At 26.3% G+C, this 24,918-nt stretch overlaps 1 protein-coding gene across 4 annotated transcripts in view; it reads left to right on the top strand.

Annotated features, from left to right (window-relative positions):
• Positions 1-24,918, top strand: part of LOC114133119 (neuropeptide Y receptor type 2-like) — a 172,989-nt gene that overhangs the window by 139,301 nt on the left and 8,770 nt on the right. For all 4 annotated transcript variants that reach the window (XM_027998745.2, XM_027998743.2, XM_027998746.2 and 1 more), the window contains one exon: positions 9,723-9,868. In XM_027998745.2, coding sequence (XP_027854546.1) covers positions 9,723-9,857 — 135 coding nt within the window. In that variant the 3' untranslated portion in view covers positions 9,858-9,868. The remainder of the gene's footprint in view (positions 1-9,722; positions 9,869-24,918) is intronic.

Below are 24,918 nucleotides of genomic sequence, written 5' to 3'. Positions count from 1 at the left end.
GCGAAAAATAACTGTCGGCTGTACCAAGTTTTTGAGTAAATGAGGTTTTTAAATGTCAACAAGAGTTTTTTTTTTTAAATCGAAGTTCTACTTAGAATCATTTTTTAGCTTCGCAGAAATAAACGTGAATGACAAAGTTCCATAATTAATCAAATTGTGTGATACTTATTTGTATGAAGTATGAACATTAACGGGTATTACATTATTTGATATAAATTACATTAATATTTATAACAAAATTAGCCCTAAAAATTAGGAAAAACATAAATTTTGTGGGTGTGTATCCATATTTTGTCCCCTATATTGTGTTGTGATAGAATAAAGCCATAAACATTTTGGTTGGCTTCCAGTGCTATGAATTTTCAGTCTTCCCTATATTGTATTTTAAATATTAATTAACAGAGTTTTGATTAGATATAAATAGATTATCAAAATCCAAAACTTCGTTATCGAGAAACCACAAAAATAGCACGGTATTATTTTATTTCCCAAAACGCATTAAATGATTTTAGTGCGGTAGTTTGTAATTTAAACAATTTGTACAATAATCAACCACGAGGTTGTTCAAATGGTACACAAATATTTACTCCAATGGTTCATTTTGTGAAGTTAACAGCAATAATGTGCAATCGACAGTTTGTAAGATATGCAATAACATAAAATGTTTCGTTATTTAACCCCGTATATAATGTATTATGAAAAGTACTGTATTTTTAATTTTGTTTGAAATTGCTTTGAATAAATAATTATTTTTTATGCAGTAAATTATAATTTTAATTTTGGATCGTATACGATTACTGTAGTATACGTATATTTATATGAGCGAGAGAACCCAATCATAAAAATATTAATCACTATTTTTTTTTTTACGACATTGCATATTATATGACTTGCGTATACTATATTATATTACAATATATTAAATAAATAAAATATGTCTTATATTAAAAATTAATTTTACAACAATATATTTCACCCTAACAAAAGATTGAATGTAAAAATACTCATATAAATTGGTATATTTGTATGATATAATATGCATAAATTGGTATATTATATTTTTATATTTTTTATATTCATATGTATCTATTTATAACCATTAGTTTAAAATATCTATTTCGAACAATATATGATATCAAATAAACTATGTATAGATTGCGGTAGTTAATAACTTTTGTACGATGCGTTTTCAAGAAATGTAAAAAAAAGAACAAAATTAAAATTATTCGATCATGAATATACGGGTATCGTGGTCGTTAGAAGTTTCATTAGATTGTCTTGATAAGTTTCAATATAAAGTATATAGCGGAATAGACATTTCGGCAACATTTTCCCCCAAATAAATTAATCCAAAAACCATTAACTCGTCCGACCAACCGATTGGCATACATTTCTTTGTGCCTCTAAAAACATTAGTTGAACTTCGGCAGCTGTAATGCCGTTTGGATGATTTCTGTCCATTCCTATGCTAAGTGTTCCCACTCCCAAAAACCGTTACAGAGTATTATCCACTCCCTATAATTCTCTTTCTCTTGATGTTTATTTTCTATTTCTGCTAAGCACTCAATGTCTAAAGATTTTCTATTTATATGTATATTGTATATTATATTTTCTTGAATGGTTTCTTACTGAAAACTGTTTAAATAAATAATATTGAAATTCCTAAACATTTGATAAAATCAAATATTTAATAAAAATTGTTTTATTTTAACCAAGAAAAATATTTAAGCTAATACAGAAAATATAAGTATGTATAATATATATGTTATATATACAACTTAATTATAATTTTGTATACATTATTATTGAACTGTTTTATTAGAAAAGCTTGTTATTTTTTTTTTTTTTTTTATATTACTTTATACTTATATCCTACAGTACTTATACGACTTATATTGTTATGTTTGTAATTTAACTATAATTGGAGCACGTAAACTGTTATGAGTTTAGTTATACTAAACCGTTTAAAGATGTACGCACTCGAACTTAATTTTTACAGCATGTGTACTTACCAGAATACGTACTTGAATAAATAAGTATGTATACGTACTATAATACATTTATAATGTATTTATTTAATTATTATTATAAGCTATTGAACACAAATTAATATGTTTTTAAAAAGGTCATGTAGAAATTAAAACCCTAAATGGAAATACAGTAGAACTGGTCGTGTGGATAAACCATCATTAGTATTAAGGCGTATTATGATTAATACCTTAATCACATCGATATACTGGTATTTTAATTCTCTACTTTTTTCGATAATTTAATGTTTTGACATTTTCAAAAATACATATTTTTTATAATAATAGTTACCGTGCTAGTAATTTTTTTTTATTTTTATTTTTCAGTAATTCGATTTCCAATCATTTTTAAATAATCGGTAAATATATCGAAATTTTTTTTTTAATATATACTGATGATATATGATGATATATTATGTGTACCTACCGGATTTTCAACCAACTGATATATGGTTAAAACAAAAATATCCTCCAGCCACGGTGACAAGAGGTGAAATATATTGGCGGATATTACTATAAAAGGCGTATACTTAATGGAGACTCTCTTATTATAAAAACAGAGAATACATATACACTTCATCGCGTGTATACATAGATAAATTTGTGTACTTCTTGCAGCTATATTTGGCACACTTTAATATAGTATAAGCCTTTGAACCACCTATATTAGAATATAATAGTTGTATTCGGTAATCGTGTGCTCGCGTGTATTGGATGCCATAACAATGCAATATAGAACGAACTCAACTCGTATAATATATTGTATTGTAATGTGTATTTAGGTGTATCTATGTATACATATATATATATATTATATCGATCGTGCAAGTACCTCGTTAAATTTCCAAACAGCAAAATCCCAAGACGCCGGAGGTGTTCTCCTCATATACGACACGAAACCAAGTTCCTCATTAGCGCAGGTTCGAATATGATTAGCAGTAGTTCAAATAAATAATTATTATTATATACAGGAAAAATAAAATAAAAATCGACAGTAGAACTAAATTTATATATATATATATATATATATATACTCGTATATATATTTATGAGTTATATAGTTTATATTATCAAAAAAATATATAATATATAATAAGTAATAATATATGTTTTATCTTACATATTTATGCCCTCAGAAACGGTCAAATTATACATGGTTAAATGTATACGTTTTTCCAGTTAAATCAAAAATAAATAGCCCATAAACAGTACTTAGAAAACCCCGTGACGTTCAAAATCGTTCTATATTCTTCAAAATCATTCATATTTCAGCATGTATTCCCATAAATCGCAAAGGTTTTAAATGTTACTTACGTCCCTTATATTTAATTCATATACGTTTCCTCGGTAAATAATGCTTATATAATATATATATATATGCAATATAAATGTATGTTTATTTTCAGTATTTATAAAAACTAAAACAAAAAGTCCATTATTTCTTTGAATTGGGCGAATTACATTTGTATGATTTTTTTCGTAAAATGCGCAAAAATGAAATCGTTTAGTCCGACGCTACACTTTTTTAGTTCTGCGTCTATTTATGCCGGAAATACTTGGATATAATCTCATAAATAGCTTAAAGTCATAAATATGAAAGTATGACCATTTGTAACTGTTGGATGTTTATTATTTTGATTGGCGGTGACATATATCGCAAACAATACTTATATGTATTGTACGGTGGCGAACGAAGACGATTATAAACATTCACTAGTTAATTATAACGACTGCAAGATTATCGTGGTTGAGCCAAATACGTATAATATTATATCGTCGTATCTCTTAAACGGCATTATAGCCCCCCATAAACGGTTTATAAAAACGAGTCCAAAACGGGTGTTAATAGTTTTGAGGTTCCCAAGATAATAATAAGTTCATTACGGATTTTCCGTTGTCGACAAACGTCTCTAGTGGTTTCGTTTTCTGTGCACACGGTTTCCTATAAAATCAATTTACGCCAGTAAAAACTTTTCAAAAATACAACAAACTCGGAAAAAAAGAACTATAATATGACCGTAAGGTTTATTTCTCAGGGTGGAACTATGTAGTTTTAGTACACAATAAGAGCATACAATTTTGTCAAGGAAATACCGAACTAAACGTGCTCATGGCATTTGATTTATATTCGTTTGTACGAAATATTTACATGTGCGTTTCGTTTTTTTTTTCAGTACGAAATTTACGAACCTTGACTGTGATTCATTTTTGAGATTAAGTCATGTGTAAGATATACACTTGAAATATACTGTGTTTGATTTAAACCACAAATCGCGTTCGACCCACGACTAAATATTTTATTTGAATGGAAAAATTAAAAATAAATTGAACGACACTGTACATAGATTATTATAAAGCCGTGTACATTTGGAAAAATTAAAAATGAAAAACATAGTACCATATTTAACTGTATATTATGATTTAATACAGTGATAGTATAAAATCCTACATTCAAACGATCGATAAAATTGCTACTGTTTTGTCTGTCGGCTGCATTGGGATAAAACCTTAATCGTTTAAACCAATTGTTCAATTACTTTTGGAGATTATAATATAAATAACTCAAATTTTGCAACATGTAACGTACTATATGATATATTAATCACAAAATCATTCCGCTTTGACCGTCTTATTGTAATATCATTATAAATGTATGAGTATAATATATAACAAAATAACCTTTATAGGGCTATATTATAATTTAAAAAATATTTCGTCCATGATATATGTTAAACAATGGCGCGCGTATAGTTTTAAAAAACCATGATACACCATAAGAGCTGATTAAAATAATATTCTCCCGAGTATACGAAAACGGCTGTTGTTTTGAAAAATCTGCTGTTATACACTCTTATTAACAATATACGTCTTGTATATTATGCGTAATATGTTATACCACACCGACAGACTACTATAGTAAAATCCACATTATTATAATATGAGAAAATGTGTATTTCTATTTTCTATACGCGAATAATAAAATATATATATATATATATATATATAATATTTAAACCGATATTATTTGTACAGTGTTAAGGCGTCTAAATTTTTACTTGAAATGCATTTTTTTTTATATGAAACCAAGGCAGTTACCGTACATAATTTTGACGAATACGTCAGATTACTAAATGCCTACGTAACCTGCACTCTGCATAAAAAAAAAATATTTACCAATTCTGCGTCCCGAGGTAGAAAAAATTCGCTTTATCGCATGTTTACAGTTGTGGGGGTAGTGTTTTACGACACTTGTCGTAATATATTTTTTATAATAATATAAATAAAAAATGTTTTTAAAAAAATGCCATTAATTAAAAAAAAATAAAACCGTAAACAATAGCTGGTACCCATTGATAACGATGACTTTGGACGAATTGCCTAGAGTTTTGATTAAAACACCAAATATCAATACAATGTTGCTATATAATACGAATAATAATGAATGGCTAAAAAAAAATCATAATAATATATCAATATAATATTATCGTCGTTAGACTCATAACAATAAACTACTTGACTAGAGTTTCTGCAACGCTAAAATATACCATAATTTAGTAATAAAATAATACATATTAAATTGTTGTTGTATCAAACAACAAAACAATTTATCATATTTACCTGCCTATGCACTCGCATACCATGTATAATATAAACTGATGTCTTTAACGTCAAATGTTTTTCTGAAAGTCGTCATAGTTACATACGTGAATCAATGTATAAGGTACCATACCTATACGCTATACTCTGTGTCTGGGTTGAAGTGGAAAGATCTGACGGTTTCTCATTGTAAATAATATTAATAACATGACAAATATTTGTGTTTTATTCTTGCATGGCAATAAATATATTACAGTATATATTTTTTTAAGTACATACGATAATACTTGCAAGCAGTTATACAGTCCCAGATTATTTAATTGTTTTGCTTCAAAAAATGAATATAATAATACAGTGTTTTCTTTCTCATTTTTAAAGTCATTAAATTGCCAACAATTATGTGTTTTTATTATTTATTGGCATGATAATCGTTTGTCTTTGTCGTATGTGAAAATGATTATCGAATCTAAATGTGCGTGTATATTACTTAATTTTTTCGGCGAGGAGGCTTCATAGAATATCGAGCTATATAAATGTTTTTACGTGTATCAGAATTAAATCATGACCTGTCAAGTTTGCACGTCACCTTACATGAAATGTTTGGGAAATATTTAAAATGGTTTTTCACAAATTTCGCCTTGCGCTTTTCTTTTTACGTTATTAATAATTTTTGTCTGTTTAAAATATTGAGTTCAAGTTTTTCACGATTCTGACTGTTATAGAATAACCGTACTGAATAAGATACAGCATATTAAACGTTAAATAGATATATGAACTTTGATATAAGTCTTATGTTATATATTATGATTGTGTCGAAAAAGTAAGAGTTTTATCCAATAATTACACTGATTAGATTATACGAGTAATGTCATGAAAAACGAATAACATTATATTACATAAAAAAAATTCACAATTTTATATTACATATTAAGTGTCGATTCGGCTATAAAATTAGGAATCTAATTTTATTGTTATGATGCAGCCTTTGCGCATACATTGCTACCTACGTAAAGTAAAACGAATTATCATTAAATGCTGAAAACACAACAAAACAACCATTCACGTTAACAGGTGCGAGAACCGTTTTTTAATCCAACATAACTATTCTAGAGTTTTTTTAAATCAAAACAATTGATTAACAATCCAATTTGTGTTATATTTTAAATTTCAATAACTATAAATAATGATTGTGTAGGTATTTCTTGATTAAAATAAAATATATTGTATATAGATTTAAAATATTATTATGCGAGGTTATATTTACATACGAGAATTGACTTTTTTTCTGGTACAGTATAAAATGGTGTATAGTTGCCAAAATAAATTGGCATTTCCTGCGCATTAACGATTAAAACACACAATTCATTCATTATGAATAAAATATTAAATACTTTAAACTAAAACGGCAGCGGTAAATACCGTAATTATATATAATTGCATACAGTTGTAACTTTTCAGTAATCAGTTAATTGAATGACAAAAATGTATCTGAGTATTAAAACAATTAATAAAGCAATCATACTCTAGATACCAAAACAATATTCAACAGAACAATAGTAAATAATAATATTTTTTTTTCTCAAAAGAAGAATGAAATAATTCCACAAAAAAGTTCAATTCTTCAGTTTTTTTATAAAAACAAAAAAAATTAATAAAACGAAATAAGAATAAATAATAATATATTATATACACGTATAGTGCATTTTAGATTAACGATTGAATCGTTAAATAAAAATAATAAAATAACCAAACCATATATATTTTAAAAACCTATTATTATAAACATTATCGCGTGACAAAATCTCAGTCGATCTATAACTATAACAATAATAAAAATAATTGTGTATGTAAGGTTAGGTTAGGTTCACACACAGAATTTAATTCATAACAATATGTTCTTGTGATTGAAATATACTCATCACTTACATAATCAATGACGAATATTTTCCTTCTCTTATTGATGTATATTTTCCTCGTTATATTTCAAAACTATATTATTTGATTAAAAAGACTATATAATATATATATATAAGTACAATGCAAATATACAATGCACACACGCTCGCACAAAGACAAAGGTTAGTATGTACGTTATCCATCGCTTAATTCGGTGGTAAATTTTCTAATATTTCTTAATTGTTCTAAATATTATTTTTACAGCGTGATTAAAAGATTTCCGTCTCAATTTGGTGAAAAATATCTCCATGAAATAATTGCTGTTCTAGCGACCGTACCTGATTATTTAGTCATTATAATAAAAAAAATATATAATAATTTATAGGTATTATACTTGAGGTTCCGAGCAGGATTTTCGTTATGATGTGGCCTTTGTATAGTTTTTAATATGTGACCTTTTAGACATTTTTTTTTCGTGACAAAAAAAAAGCTCATACGCTCACCGGCAGACGCACACACATGCACAGGCAAACACAATTAGGATTCGTGACAAAACAATGACGAGAGTCATAATCGCTGCCAACAGCTGCCTTCTGTATACAATAGATTAACGTTTCACAATTGAAGACTCAACCTAAATCCTAATCACCTGTATAAATAACCGATTTTTATTTATTACTATTATTATTATAAAGTATCGAACATTACGGATTAACTATCCGTCATCGCGCCGTTGACGAATTACTTTCGTTATTTATTATTACACTAATATTACACGATTACACTTATACCCACGAAACGGCCGCTGTTTATAATACGTATTATAATAATATAAAATAATAAATACGCACGTTTAGTTTAATTATTCGTGCCAAATCGGTCCGCTTCGTTTCGATAGAGCGCGTCCCGGAAATTAAGGCCGTCATCGGATACGCTAGAGTTTACATGGATTTGTGAAGCGAAGTGTACCTAAGTATATTATTATACGTGTATCTATATAATATGCTTTCCTCCCATTCGCTGCACGTTAATTTCCGATCTGAGTTTGGAAATATCATTTTTTTTTTTATTATTATTATTATTATATTTTTTACGCGCTGTTTATGTTGTAAAAATATTATAATACACCTTATAAAGGGTAAAACTGAAGCGATTTATTTCATCGATGATGCCGATCCATTAATTATAGCTGTCGTCATTAATAAGTACTATATAATGAAATTGTGTCGTTAAAAAAACTTAACAAATACTTTAAAGTTTCAACTTCGAGAAAAATGTATTTTTGATATTGTATTTTAATTTCGATAAGGACATCTTTTTGCAAATCGTTTAACTACAAATAAAATTGTATCTAGTATAATTCGATGAAAAATTAAGACATATTTTGGAATGGAATATACAATTCCATTATTATTATTTTTATTTATGGATAATTGAATAATATTATGTTTCTAATAATCAACTAAAATAATATTATGTGTAGATTATTGATTTTTTTTTTTGTTCTTGTCGTAGACCAGTTCTATTAATAAAATGAATGGGGCTCGACCTAACAAATGTATCCTTTTTACCATGTGATTTCGTATATAAATAATATGTCAAAAAAGGTTAGGATATTTACCAACGAGAAAAAACACATACTGAGTAAAAAATGGTAGTAAATTTTTCAAATTGAATTACTTTATTCCGGAAAATCCCATTATAGTTAATAATATAAATTTTGCATATTTGTTTCAAAATATATATTTATATTTTTCTATTTCAATTATATACGAAAAACTAATTATCAATATGGAATTGCAGTGAATTCAAACATTATACATTATATACTATAACATATTAAATACTTTAAACAAACATTACGATATTCATAGAGAGATATTCATGTTTTCATAAAAATTAATTTGTGTGTTTATTATAAATAAAAATGTTAAATTCGCTGAATCACATTATATTATATTTATTGATTATTCGGACTATCGTACAATTTATACTGAACATCAGTTTTAAAAAGATCAAATTAAAAAATACTTCGTAATGATGTACAGCTCGATGAAAAAATATATTATGGATTTAATGTTATATTGCCATTCTCGTAAATGTTTAAGACGCTTATACAATACAACTTTATAAATATACACCATTGTATAATTTAATCGTCGATAAAACAATGTATTTATGTACTTTATTTGTTTTACTTAGGATGGATTAATGATGGGCGATCAAGAGGACAATCAGGATGCAGTTGAAGTGATGTTGGTCGCGTACACACGTGAGGACGGTATTTCTGGTCGTTCTGGTAATGTACAGCAGAACTCCATTAAAACTCAAGTATAAATATCTCAATGGTAAGTAACAAACATTTAATATTATTATTTTTGTACTGTACCACAGTATATGAGTTAAAAAAAATATATTATGGTTTTATAAAATGAATTGTATGTTCAACACAAATCCACAATATTATAATATTCTTTCAAAGTAATACTATTCCAAATAATTATGTCAAATTTAAACAACTGTCACTAACTACGAATAATGAATTAATGGTTAGAAACAGGATGTACAGAAACAGATTATTTCGTGTTGAATAATTATATATACCACAGAAGTAACTTTAATTGAATGTGTTGAATTTGAAACACACTCGAATATATACATGAACATAATGTATTATTATCGTCAAAATATAGTCTAAATAACGTCTTACGTTATACAATGCACAAGTATTAATGACATATCGAAATCCTTAATAATTAAATCTAAAGAAACATAAATAAAATTAAACTAATTTCTAAAATTTCACCCGCTCGGTATTTTTATTATTTGAGTATAATGCGTATTAAACACTTAAATTAATGAGTTATACTTATAATATTACGGCCATAACAATAATTGCGTTGACGTTTTTCATTTTAATTCTTTAGTGTTGTAACAATGGCACTCGTATGGTTACCTCTGTTGTACATACCACGACTGTTTGGCTATGATAATTTATTAACAGGATTAAAAAATAACATCATAAAAATATTATTATTCAAGTTGAGACTAAACGAAAAATAAATTATGAACTATTGTGACATAATTTAAAAACAAAAAAAAAAATCATTTATAATTTTACTTAATTAGAAAATATAACGTTGGAATGGTAAATAAACTGAAATAAATAAATCAAATAATTAATAATAATAAAAAAGTGCTTCCAAATTCCCCTTAAAAGTGTCACGCGTTAATAATTTGTGAATAATTTGTATACCTACCTATTACACAGGTAATAAATTAAATTAAATTAATCGATACCCAATTCAAAACTTATTCTACGATTAAACTGCGTTATTACAAAAGAGTTAATTAGCACTATAATATATTTTAACAGTTAATTTTACAAAAATAATGAAAATAATTTCATTTTGGCCATATATTATATTGTGTTATTCATTCTATGTTGTTCTATATTTCGTTAATGATAATTCATCTTTAACAACTATTGTGATTATACTCGGGTCACGTTAGGAAACGGATAATTAATTTCTATTAAGTCTTTCTTTTTTTCCCCTATTGTTTAAGTTTTCTGAGAGTTATTGTGGGTCTAAGAAACCTTGGATGTCCTGTCATAACCAGTATTGCTTGAAAAATGGTTTCCGTAGCTATTATTCTTCGTGATCCAAATCCTTGGATCAAATCTAAACTGTTAAAATTCAGCGTATTCCTTTGATAATACCAAACGCATTTTTAATAATAATCCATGTTTATATTTAACTTATATTATACTTCCGTCAACGTTTTGTGCATACAACATATTTTAAATTAACTAAAACAAACATACTCATGATATAGCATATCTTTATTTTTATTATTTATTTTTTTTTCATTTTACATGCCTAAAGTACAGATAGCTGTATATCATTATGTCTATCTTGCGCTCAACATCAATCTAAATGTTAAGATAAACACATTATTTCACGTGAAATCTTAATAAAAAAAGAAATATTACATTTTTTTTATTAAAAAATATTCAAGTATACCTATTTATTTTATTTTATACACACAAAAAAAGCCATCACTAAAATCAGTTACCGATAAAAAAAAATTAATATAACAAAGAGTTAAAACAGAGAGCCCGTTTAAAATTTTTATACTTTATATGACGTATTTTTTTTTTTTAAACTAAATTCATATACGTTTATTTTGAACACTTTTTTTACAATTATCGAATGTTTTACCGGTATACAAAACTATTTTTTTAACACAACTTTTGAAAGTAATTTCATATTATCCTTTCCTGGTGTTGAAATTTTTTATTGAATATCATAGAGTCCGAGATTTAAAAGTTAAATAGACTAATAATATTTTTAAATATAAACATAAAATAGTATACGACAAATCTGTTTAGTATACATAAATTTCACGTTAAAATTACGTGTTGTTTAATATATTATTATAGGTTTTCAACTTACACTAAAAGTATAAATAACAATTTGGCGCATCATGCAAGTACCGCGAGAGAAAAATACATAATATATTGATACGCTTAATAAATTATTCATATCATAAATTATATTTTAATGGATATTGTTCAACAATTTTTGAGTATCGTTGTTATTAAATTCAGCTTTCAAAAATTTAATAGTTATACAGTAAAGTTCCAATATAATATCTTGCGCATATTAATCTTAATATTTTATTTTTGTACGTATATTGAATTAACTGAGAATATAAAGACATTTTCATCGCTTATTTAGAAAAAATCTTGTATTTTAGTACTTAATTATTTTAAAAATTTCATGTTTTTTTCTTTACCTTCTTCGAATATAAAATATTAACCTCTGGAGCCGGCATTGTAAAAATAATTATAATAGTTGCAAATATTACAAAATATTACATTCTAAAAAATATATTGAAAGAATTTCAAAGTCTATTATATACAACATAGCGTAATATTTTAAGTGTTAATATAGTTTTAATTACTTTTAACGGTAAAATAATAACAGTTAATTATTCAACATAAACACGATTTTTTTGTTGACAATTCACGTGAAAAAAACACAATTTTCCCCAAATAATTTTTGTTGCACATTCATAAATTATAACTTATATGGAAAAATACTCTTTTCAAATTAATATGAATTTAGGTATTTTTCTCGTATAATATTATAGTATATCAAATACGTCATTAAATTAGAAGTCAGGGAAAATCATTATGAATTGAATACAGTAGTACATATTAGATGCTTGATTCAGCTTTCGAACAAAATTGCTTATTATAATAATCCATTCGTGGACAAATTTCTATATTATATGTAACGGAACAGCCCCAATACTAATACTAAATCCATTCCCGACCAGACCACATCGCAATAGTCAACAAACAATACTGCGTATTACGGATAATTAACCATACCTGGGGAAAACCCCACGAATTCTATCGTATTTCGAAGGAACCGTATTTATGGTAAAGGAAACCAGCAGTCCGAAAATAGTCTAAAGTGTATGTATTACATTTTCCAGGAAACGATGAAATTGTGTACAAACAAAAATCCGTGACTCGTTAGACCGACAGACACGGGGTTATCGCTTATGCACATAATTTATTTTTTATATAATATAATATTATATGTTTTATGTGTTTTGACAAATACTTCATTTTTACAACTACCGTTGATTTGAACACTTTAAAAACATTATAAATTAAATCAAAAAAGTTCAGGAACCATCGAATATCGGGGAACTATTATAATGACCAAGTAGACTTGCATTACTAAACTCTCTGATAACTAGTAAGTCTTACCTGAAACTATGGCAGTTTAACACGAATTGACTGTTACATGGTAAACCAATTAGTGTTCTTCCCTTTCATAACTGTGGAAACTCCTTGTTGACCGACGACCGCTCTTGTATTACTTCACCGAGAAAATAACGTCATCAGTTGTCATCAACACTAACGGTTATAATAGATACTGTTAAGATAACCCTAACGTTTCCACCGCATCGATCAATCTCCAAAAGGAGAAAAAACGATATTTTAAAGACCAAATAACTGAAATACTGGCCATAAAAAAAAATAATCCTTCTCGGGACTACTACAACAATCACCCCGATACGTCTATTCACTCTATTCCAGTGTATAGTTCAAACCACTGGAGTGTACGAAGTCACTCGCTTCAGCAGACACTTATGCACACAATTCAAATAATAATAACACGTTTTCGTCGTAAACGAATAGTATCACGCAAAGTATTTTCGGACGAACTCAACACAGTCATTCGTGTTGGCCACGCATCGCCAGCCGGATCTAACTTCTCTTTAACCTGGCTTGTAAATACGTACGTTGTTAACACATACACTTGAACTATGCGTTTTCTAAAAAAAAAAAAAAATGCGCTTTAATAATACATGTAAAATCATTCGATTTATGACTCAAGTACAACATTTATTTGATAAGGTCGAAATATAAACTACGTTTAGCACTTCACATTTTTTTTTTATTTGTATTCATGATTATTTTTCACATTTATATATTTAAACACACATACTTTTTTATAATATAATGCACATTTTTTTTTTTTTTTTTTTGAGTTAACCCAAGCGTATATGCAATTAAACCATAAAGTAAGTTTTTAAGTTCAGGAAACAATATAGTTGTTTTTTTCTTGTTATTATATTTTATCCGATAGCCGGCGGCGTGGCGTATAGGCAATTTCACTACAGCAGCGTGTAGGTGGACCTCGAACGGTATACCTCGATGCTAATAACGTTTTCAAAGTAATATCATATTATTATGCTTAAACGTAATATTAATCGACTGTAATAATATTTAAGATTCGTGATGCGCAAATTAATTTCGTTTCAAATGCAAATATTTGATTTTCCGATAGTTAAATATTATCGTAGAAAATAAGACGATGAGAAGACGTAACCCTGTATTTTCTAATATACTTGGAGCTTATCAAACGAAACAATCAAAAATCAAATCTCCTGTAATCACGAGTTGGATAACATGTACATTGTACATATATTATGCATGGATATTTTAATATCCGTTGTTGGCAGGTACGATGGAAAATCCAGGATAATATTCAAACTAAAAAAAAAAAAAAAATCACTACCATACTGTTACTATTATCGTCATAATATAACCGTTATTACTTACAAATTCGCCACACATTGTTCCTTCGGGCTATTACCCGTCGTTGTAATAAAAAAATCTGTGCACGATCAACGCACGAAGATATATACATTATACATAAATCTCAAACGATATTTTACATACTATCATACTATTATGGTATCACGCGAGCTTTTGGCACAAAAGACGACCATGGGGACTACTTTTATACTCGATTGAATGAGAGAACAGATAAATAATAAATGTACCTTCGGAAATTATTTTGATGTAAAATGAATCGTACACGGTATGTGCATTAAAGGAAGGTGCTACTATATGCATTCTTATTGACTGCATTAGTAAATCAATTAGTGTGATCGAATCGTATTCCGTAAGCCATTCCGACATTTCAAATCGCAATAACTTAATATAACATCGTAATTTTATAGCGATCGAATATTTTGGTTGAGATGTCACTTAATGTATATGATAACAATATATATGATCGGGATAAATAATATAATAATTGTGTACATACATTTCTATGACTTATCGTAGTCATTTATTTTATTATTTACGGCTTATAGATAATATATTATGTTGTTAATATTATATATTATTTGAAATCGACTATGAGTAAATAAACCATGATTTGATATGTAAAATCATTATTTTATTATTGACTGAGATATTAACGTTACATAGTACTATCTGATAGTTATAAATTTATGGTTGTTTCAATCGAATCTTTTTTTATTGGGTCATACGACATATTTATTTAATTTATGAATTTCAGAATACAATACACATATTGACAGTTACAATATTTGGTAAATATTTAATTATATTCAAACTATGCATTAATGCATAAAATTAAACTGATATAATTCTTTTCTTATTTATTTACATAATTAAACGGATCCCTATTTCATAAAATAAAACAATAACGCAGACACCTAGAAAATTATAAAATTATTTTAATTTAAAATTAAAATATAATTTATTTTAGTCGGAACCTCGGTGTCTGACACGTCGTACTATTCATTTTGCATTTTACTGTGCTGTCTCTTCGAAAAGGAGAATTTAAATTACACGTAATATTAGTATACGAACATTTTTACCTTTTGTTTTTTTCCTTGTAAAAAACATCAATGATGAATATCATTCCAAATCTTTCATATACAAAATAAAATTTCTTTGTCACAAAAAAGTATAAAAGACTAAGGTTATTTAATTATTTACAAAATGACAATTATTAACCTAAAAATACCCCTTTTAATAAAATTATAACACGCTTGCATACTTACGTGAATAGCGAATCATAAGTTATACAAAATATTTTTATTACATTATAATTTATAATAATATTTTTAACAACATCGAAGACAGGAAATTAATTTTAAACATCACACAACAAACTATAATATATCATGAAATATCAATTTTAGTTTGATTAATATTTAACGATAGAACCGTTGTGATTAAATCGTATTAAATTATTAAACAAAAAATGTATCTAAAAAAAATATATGTAAAAAATAAAATCAATAACTATAATTGTTGATTAGACGCATTCAATGTGGGCGAACAAATTGCATTTTGACGGTTACTAGTTAATTTATTGTGTATAGATAATTATGACAATAGACGCAATGTGATGAAAACAGTATTATAATAGCATTTTCATATAATGAAATATTACAATATGCGCATGATCAGTAAAACTCACGTGGCATGAACAGCGATTGAAAATCACACAATCAAGAGTGCATTTAGGTCGGTCGGTTAAGTTAACATACATTATACTAACTTCATAAAACATGATCTGATTCGATCAATCAATTTCTGACGTACATAGCACAAACAAAATAATATTACAGCTAATTGAATTCACATGTTATTATCTTGTAACGATCAATTTGCAAGGTCGTAGGTTTTAGCAATGCTCTGAAGTGTGTGTACATGTATATCCTAATACTTTAATGTATAATTCAAGCAATTATAATATCGCGTTAAAACAAAACAGTTCCTCACCAATGTATTTATAACGGTGTTTGCGTATACAGTGAGATTCAATGTTATCGCCGTAAACCGGCTAACACATTGGAAAACACGAGCAACTTTTAAACTATATTGTTTTTCGATGTTTATTAATAACACGCATACTCTATCATATATGTCTATGATTGTCGACATTTGATCTTAAAATTAATAATAATAAGACGAAAATAATCGAAAACACTATTGTTTATTCTGAATTTTTGCATGACTCACAATAAAACAATCGCCCTGTATACGTATTATGTATGTATATATTTTGTGTGTGTGTGTTGTGTGTGTGTAATTATAATATTATAATAGCTGTGTGGTGCGATGAGTAACCGCTACTGCCAACACCATTAGACGACTACAGCGTTAAAACGCGTAACACTCAGCTCGGCAATCGCGGTGTACCAAATACCTGCTACCTGTCTCCGCCGACGTAAGCAACCCCACGTTCAAACGAGAAACAAATGACTCGGTGGTTAGCTTTACCACTTAATTAGGCTATCCGCTATCTTAGCGGTGAGCAACAGCCGTATTCTTTCCGCAAAGGTCGATACCCGAGGTAGACGTAAAAATACGAGTATGCATTCGAGTTAACAGACATACTTTCATTCAGTTTAAAAAAAAAAAAAACGACCGACGTTATAAATAACTGGGTTATATACGGCTGATTATTTCGTTTACCTATTTCACAATACGCTCATTGTCGTGTACTAACCTAACGTGTATTAGTTAATCGCCGACTGATTTAATTACTTGAAAAAAAAAAATCGAAATTCATCATTATCGATAAATTTGGGACTGCACTGCGGTACGTTATCGGTTCAAAATTTTAACAAACGGTTCAAACAGCATCGTCTCTTTTATCGAATATTAGTCGAAATAATCGGATAACAATATTATAATAATTAAGTGCATGTCGTTGTAGTCGCTAGCATTTATTTACAACGGAGTACGGACGAATATAATATTACGTGCCTTTATTGTTATATTGTTATGTGATTTGAAATCTGTCGATATAAAAATGTACGTCTCGTGCAGAACATTTAGTAATAAGTGACTGTCTTAATATTGCCCCTTCCATACAACTGTGCTCATAAATGTATTCTTCGCATTGATGTACCTAATAAAAAAAAACGTTTTAGTACTTCGTTTAAACTGTATATAGTGCATACATATATGACTCAGTTTAGATATTCCTCGCGTTTATATATGATTATCATGCACGGCGTGCGAAAGAGTTCACACGTCTGTATAATATTTTATTCGTCTAGCAAAATTTTCGAAAACATTGTTCAAATGTAATTTTATTAACATATAATATAAAGAATCGTATTGAATATTGTATATCTAACATTTGTTTTTCGCGTTTGACATTAATTGGCGCTACATTTTTTGTTTTCAAAATAATTCAAAACATCTAAGCTCTCGTACTAGCTAACGCTCAATAAAAACCAAATTAAAAAAAAAAAAAAAATCACATAAATTATTTTAAGAAAACTCATTCAGTATTCATTTTATTATACAGACCAGTGTTGTATGAATTAGTATTGTTATAAGAGAACAAAAATATATAATACAATTTGTTGAATAAAAATAAAAAAAAAATTATAATAATGCAATACCAACTGTTGTAGTTATTTATTCATTTCACAATGGTTATCACATACTCAACTATTTTTATTTTGTGTACTAATTTAAAATTATAAAATGCAAATAATTTATAACTGCTATTAACTGTATATAAAAAAAGCATCGTCGTCTAACACACAATACATTGTTTTATACAAATAAATGTGTGTTCTTTAAACATCGACACAATTAGACCTAAATAAGTACCAAAAATTAAATCGGTAAAAAAAAATAATTAAATTTTTTATACAAATGTTCAATTAAAAAAAGTAGGTACTCAATTACTCCAGAAACATTAACTAAACCTAACCTAACCTATGGATACCTACTAAGATACATAATTATAATAAATATATTATTATTGATATAATTAACCAATTTGTATTCTATTATACAGTTAAAATATTATTATACATTTTATATTTTGTCTGTAAATTGATTGTTACGATTAGTTATAATATTTTCGATGATTGTTGGTTTTAGTCAGTATATATTTCAAGATTAATCGACTTATTACAAAACTCACTCAAAAGCTAAAAAGTTTATTAATATTATTATAATCTTCCATCTAGGTACTACTTTCAAACATTGTTCAAGTATACATTATTATCATACAGGTATTTTCATATTATTCATATACATTTAGATAACAAATATAAAAATCTGATTTACTGCTGTTATTTAAAAGCTAAACACACATAGATTAAAGCGAAACGTCTATACAATTTATCATTAATAATTTCATTGAAAAGTAAACATCTATAACTATATAACTTATTATGTTTAGTTTGATTAGTTACTAGAGTACTTACAAAGAGTAAACTAAGCTGCAACATATTATTTAATATAATACAGTTACGGTAAAGTAATACAATTAATAAGATTTTTCTAAATATTGTACAATGTTCAAAATAATTTCTTCATCCATCTATTCTTTTCCATAGTCTTTTAACGTCAACATATCTAAATATATCGTTAAACATTACTCTAAACTAAGAGGGGGACGTAGGTTAATCCTTAAATGAATGATTTTATTACTTTAAAGTCTTTAAAATATGTAAATAATGTATCGCTAATACATTACAACAACTGTACCCTTATATTACAACACAAAACTTATTTCCAAAAATGATGATTCCTCAAAATATTTTTTCAAATTAATTTCCCCCATCATCAGACAAAACCTATTTTCTATTATTTACTTCTTCTTCTTATCAACTATTCATCAAACTTTTCTATTAAATACCTTGTACGTCTGCAGTATTGATTTTTAGATTTAATTAATTATCTTAAAAGGATTTCGAATCTACTAGTCTTCTCTCTCTGACCAACGCCCAACATAGAAAAGTTTCGTTTAGTAGACCCAATCTTATTATATTACGTTTAATGATAGAGTGGATTGATAAATAATGTAACTCAACGTTGAGGACATAATCTGTGTGTTTGTACAATAATGTTTTTAAACATTTTTAAAATAAAACATTTTAAATATTCCTAAATTTAAAATTTAAATAACGTAAAAAAAACTCAAATGCAAATAATGCTGTTAACTATAAGTTAAATAGTTAATCAATAATTCTAATATAAAGCCAAAATATTCAAAAACGGTTCTGTTGAGTAAAAATGTATTATTTTAAATCTGTCAGGGAGAAAAAATGCTTTGTTCGTTTACTTTTTTGATAAATAATAGTATTATTTGTTATTATTTATTTATTTATTTTTTATATATTTTATAAAACAGGCCAAGGTTTAAAAAAAAAGAACAAAATAACGAAAAAATTGATATTTATTATAGTTATAATTTATAATTATTATATAAATAATTTTTTCAAAAGATTTAAAATGATAACAAATATTCTTAGTCAATTATAAAAAAGATAAAAAATAAAATATGATTAAATAATTGCCAATTAGCATTTTATTAGAGATAGAGTAAAAAAAACTGTAATTAAAACTCAAAATTAGTATCCTTATTGGCCAAACGAATAAGACAGGATAAAGGAGCTTGAAAAAGTTGTATAGATAAAGAAAATAGAACTAAAAAATGGAAAAAATGTATAACGTGGAGGAAATTAGCAATTAATTTTAGATATCAACCAAATGTGCTCTTGTATCGTTAGGCCTCAGTCCTTGTAATAGTTCTTAATTAATAAAAATAAATAATGTAGGAATAATATAATTTATTATCAGTTCAAATGAATAAAATATGAATAAATAATATCAAAGTTCTGCTCAATGACCTTATGATAATTAAGTTGTTTTACTACGCATTAACTAATTTAAAATAATCTAATTAGAGATGTACACAAATGTTAACACTCAAACGCATTACATTTCATCTCAAACTAATATACTATTTCATAGCTTGTACTACTAAAAAAAAATACAATTTTTATAAAATTATTCAAAAACCTATGAGCTATAAAGTTTTGAAAAGCCTATTCAACATTAATGTAGTATACCATAAAATATAAATTTTACATGTTAATTAAAATATTAATAACTACAGATAGAACTAATAATAATAATAATAATAATAAAGAAATTTTATAATAAATCTTAATATTTAAAAAAAAAGAGTTGTTAAAGACTAAATTTAAATAAAGAGAAACATCAAACGAGACACAGCAAAGAACTAAAAAAAAAGAATTAATCAGAAAGTGGTATTCATTTTTCTCCGTTTTAAATAATTAATTTAAACAAAAGCGATCTTTTAATAAAAACGAAACAATACCTTACAAACGGTAAATAAATATTTATATTAGAAAACGTACTTAATTTATTTAACTTAATTAACTGATGAATTTAATTGCAAGTGGTACTAAGTAATAAGTATTTTAAAATTAATGAAAAAATTCCATAATTACATTTATAGTTTTTTGAGTTTTTTAAATGGTTACTGTTTACATATAAATATCAATATATAAAATACAATTCCTGTTGAGCTAACCATGCAATAAATCAAATTTATCTTCACGGAATGCATTTTAAAACAACAACAACATATTGTAAGGTTTTTTAACATAACTCTATTAAATAGTAGGATAAAATCAACATTTTTTAATATATAAACCTATTGGGTGTGACCTATAGAATGTGTATATAGAATCGACGATGAATCAATTATTAATGTCGGCGTACACGAGATGGTGAAAACGGTTCGGTGCTTTGAACGGTCCTGCGGGGTTTGAAGTATAGATCACTGCGTTCTGTGTACGACTGATGTACTTAATTTTAAGACTCGAGTAGTTAAGATAGGTTACAACCAATAGAAAAGTAGTATATTAAGCCAGTGGCGCACTAATTGGCTGTATGTGCGAAAACCCACAAAATAGCATGCCCAATGTTGTTGTTTAATAATCATTATTATTGTTGTTCATTTTACGACGTTATAATATTAGTATATAATATATTTTCCTGATGTAAGAATAATGATATTAATATGAGAAAAAAAATGTTTTTATTATTTATAAATAAATTTATGAGAATTTATAAACACCTTAAATCATTAATTTGCTTAGTTATAAGATATGTACATTTTATAGAATTGTATGATCGAAATAACTATAATACAAAGAAACAGTCCAAAAATTTACATACAACTATCCACGGGGATGAACCACGCGGGTGACAGCTAGTACCTATATGATAAAATAAAAAATAAAAAAATATTATTATACATATTAATAATTTGTATAATATTTAATTGCGCGTTAATTCATTTTACCTATTGTGCTATCCGTGATCAATGGTAAAGTAAGTTAACTATAGATATCTTTGAACTATATTTATGGTTTCTGGTTCAGTGAACTATGTTATTATATAGTAGGGTTTGATTTGGTAAGCCAACTGTAAAACAAATTTACAATGTTTCAATATTTTTGCGGTCACGTCGATGACCCCTGAAATATCCCACAAATATGTTTAGACGAAAAAAACTAACACACGCACAACGCGTCCATATATTATATTACTCATGAAAATATTTGTTATTATTATAACTTTATAAGCTATTCGAAATGTTTTTGTAGCGAATTGTATTTATTTGTAAAAAAAAAAAAAAAAAACAACTCCTACTTTACTGATTGAATTTATTCTTTTCATCAGAGTAATGATAATATTTATTTATTAGTGAAACATAAAATACTTAAAAAACATTATATTATAATAAATAATACATATATAGGATATATAATTAGCATAGCTGTTTCTGATACTGAGTTATAGAACTCTAAAACGCATACATAAATACAAATAAATAATTAAAAATATTACATTAGGTATATATATATTTTCCTGATGTAAGAATAATGATATTAATATGAGAAAAAAAATGTTTTTATTATTAATAAATAAATTTATGAGAATTTATAAACACCTTAAATCGTTAATTTGCGTAGTTATAAGATAAGTACATTTTATAGAATTGTATGATCGAAATAACTATAATACAAAGAAACAGTCCCAAAATTTACATACAACTATCCACGGGGATGAACCACTCGGGTGACAGCTAGTATCTATATGATAAAATAAAAAATAAAAAAATATTATTATTCATATTAATAATTTGTATAATATTTAATTGCGCGTTAATTCATTTTACCTATTGTGCTATCCGTGATCAATGGTAAAGTAAGTTAACTATAGATATCTTTGAACTATATTTATGGTTTCTGGTTCAGTGAACTATGTTATTATATAGTAGGGTTTGATTTGGTAAGCCAACTGTAAAACAAATTTACAATGTTTCAATATTTTTGCGGTCACATCGATGACCCCTGAAATATCCCACAAATATGTTTAGACGAAAAAAACTAACACACGCACAACGCGTCCATATATTATATTACTCATGAAAATATTTGTTATTATTATAACTTTATAAGCTATTCGAAATGTTTTTGTAGCGAATTGTATTTATTTGTAAAAAAAAAAAAAAAAAAAACAACTCCTACTTTACTGATTGAATTTATTCTTTTCATCAGAGTAATGATAATATTTATTTATTAGTGAAACATTAAAATACTTAAAAAACATTATATTATAATAATTAATAATACATATATAGGATATATAATTAGCATAGCTGTTTCTGATACTGAGTTATAGAACTCTAAAACGCATACATAAATACAAATAAATAATTAAAAATATTACATTAGGTATATTATATATTTTTTATATTATAATTTTATAATTTGATAATAAAATTAGGTATTTACGTCATTGCACTTTAGTCGATTATCTAAATAAATTACTTTCAAAGAATTCATTTTGCAATTAATTTGTGTGTTTGAACTAAAAAAGGTCAACTAAAGGTTAACAAAAGGATAAACTACTCATAAAGTCATAAAGTAAATTAGAACTCTTTCTTGTTTATTGACTTGTCCAAACTGCATAGTTTCATCAAACAGAGTCAAACTTTCTAACTGAACTAATCAATGAACAAAAAGAGTATTTATGTATCCTACCTAGTTAGATTAATATAAAATTGGAATACTTTTATCGCTGTATACTTATAATAATTACACATTATATAAAGCTAAATTGATGTTTTATATATGTTTTAGTATATTCTTATACCTATATTATGCCGAATTATTATAATTTATAGATCACCGTCTATAAAACAATTCTAATAACTTATGGTTTAGTAATATATAATTTGTTTTTTGCATGACACGTATTCTTAAATATATAAAATATATGAAAATTGTATTTAAAAAATAGTTAACACCCATATTTGACAGTAATTTATATAAATCACATAAAAATAAACTCTTAAATACATCAATAATTATCGATCGTTATTGTTTAATTTTTTTGTGTCTTCCATTTTATAGCGATTAATACGATGTCTTGTTTCCAAATCCAATTACATTGCAGTATTGTGTTTTCGATGCAATATAGTTTTATAATTTTATAAAATTGTATTTAAATAAACGATATACAAACCATACTTTTAAACATTTAAAACATAATTTAATAACTAATGCAATATCGATTATTTTTCTCGAGTAATTTACCTACCGGTAGACAGTCTATTTTCATTAGTTACACAAAGAAACATACATTTTCGTAAATTGTGAACAAAATTAATTGATTTACGTATACATTTATCAATATTATCTATTATGTATTAGACAAACAGTATTATTACAATCAACTATCTCTTACACAATATCCCAAAACGTTGATGCATGTGTGCATTCAAAAACATAAGTTTGCATTAAAATATCACACTGCAACATAACCCACTAAACAAACGCTTGATATAGCTGATATTTAATTTAATTTAATTAATGGATTTCTATGACTACTTGTCATAATACATAATTTAATTGGAAATACGTATCTATACTATTTCCACTAGTGATTCATTTCCCACTGTATTCAAATATAAAATATACTAAAATTTTCATAATGTTATCTAATACCACTACCTTAGCTTAACCTAACCTTACTTTCTTACTCATACTTTACTATTTGTTTGTTAACAAAATATAGTTAGAACAATTTATATGTAGCAAATAAATAATAAAAACAAATAAATATCATACATCATTAAGAATTTCATTAAGGGTGTTATCATTTTTCTTTCCAAATGTCTGA

The sequence above is a fragment of the Aphis gossypii genome, chromosome 3, assembly GCF_020184175.1.
Source record: "Aphis gossypii isolate Hap1 chromosome 3, ASM2018417v2, whole genome shotgun sequence".
NCBI classification, from domain to species: Eukaryota; Metazoa; Arthropoda; class Insecta; order Hemiptera; family Aphididae; genus Aphis; species Aphis gossypii.
Note: the sequence above shows the minus strand (reverse complement) of the source record. Positions and strands in the feature narration are given on the sequence as shown.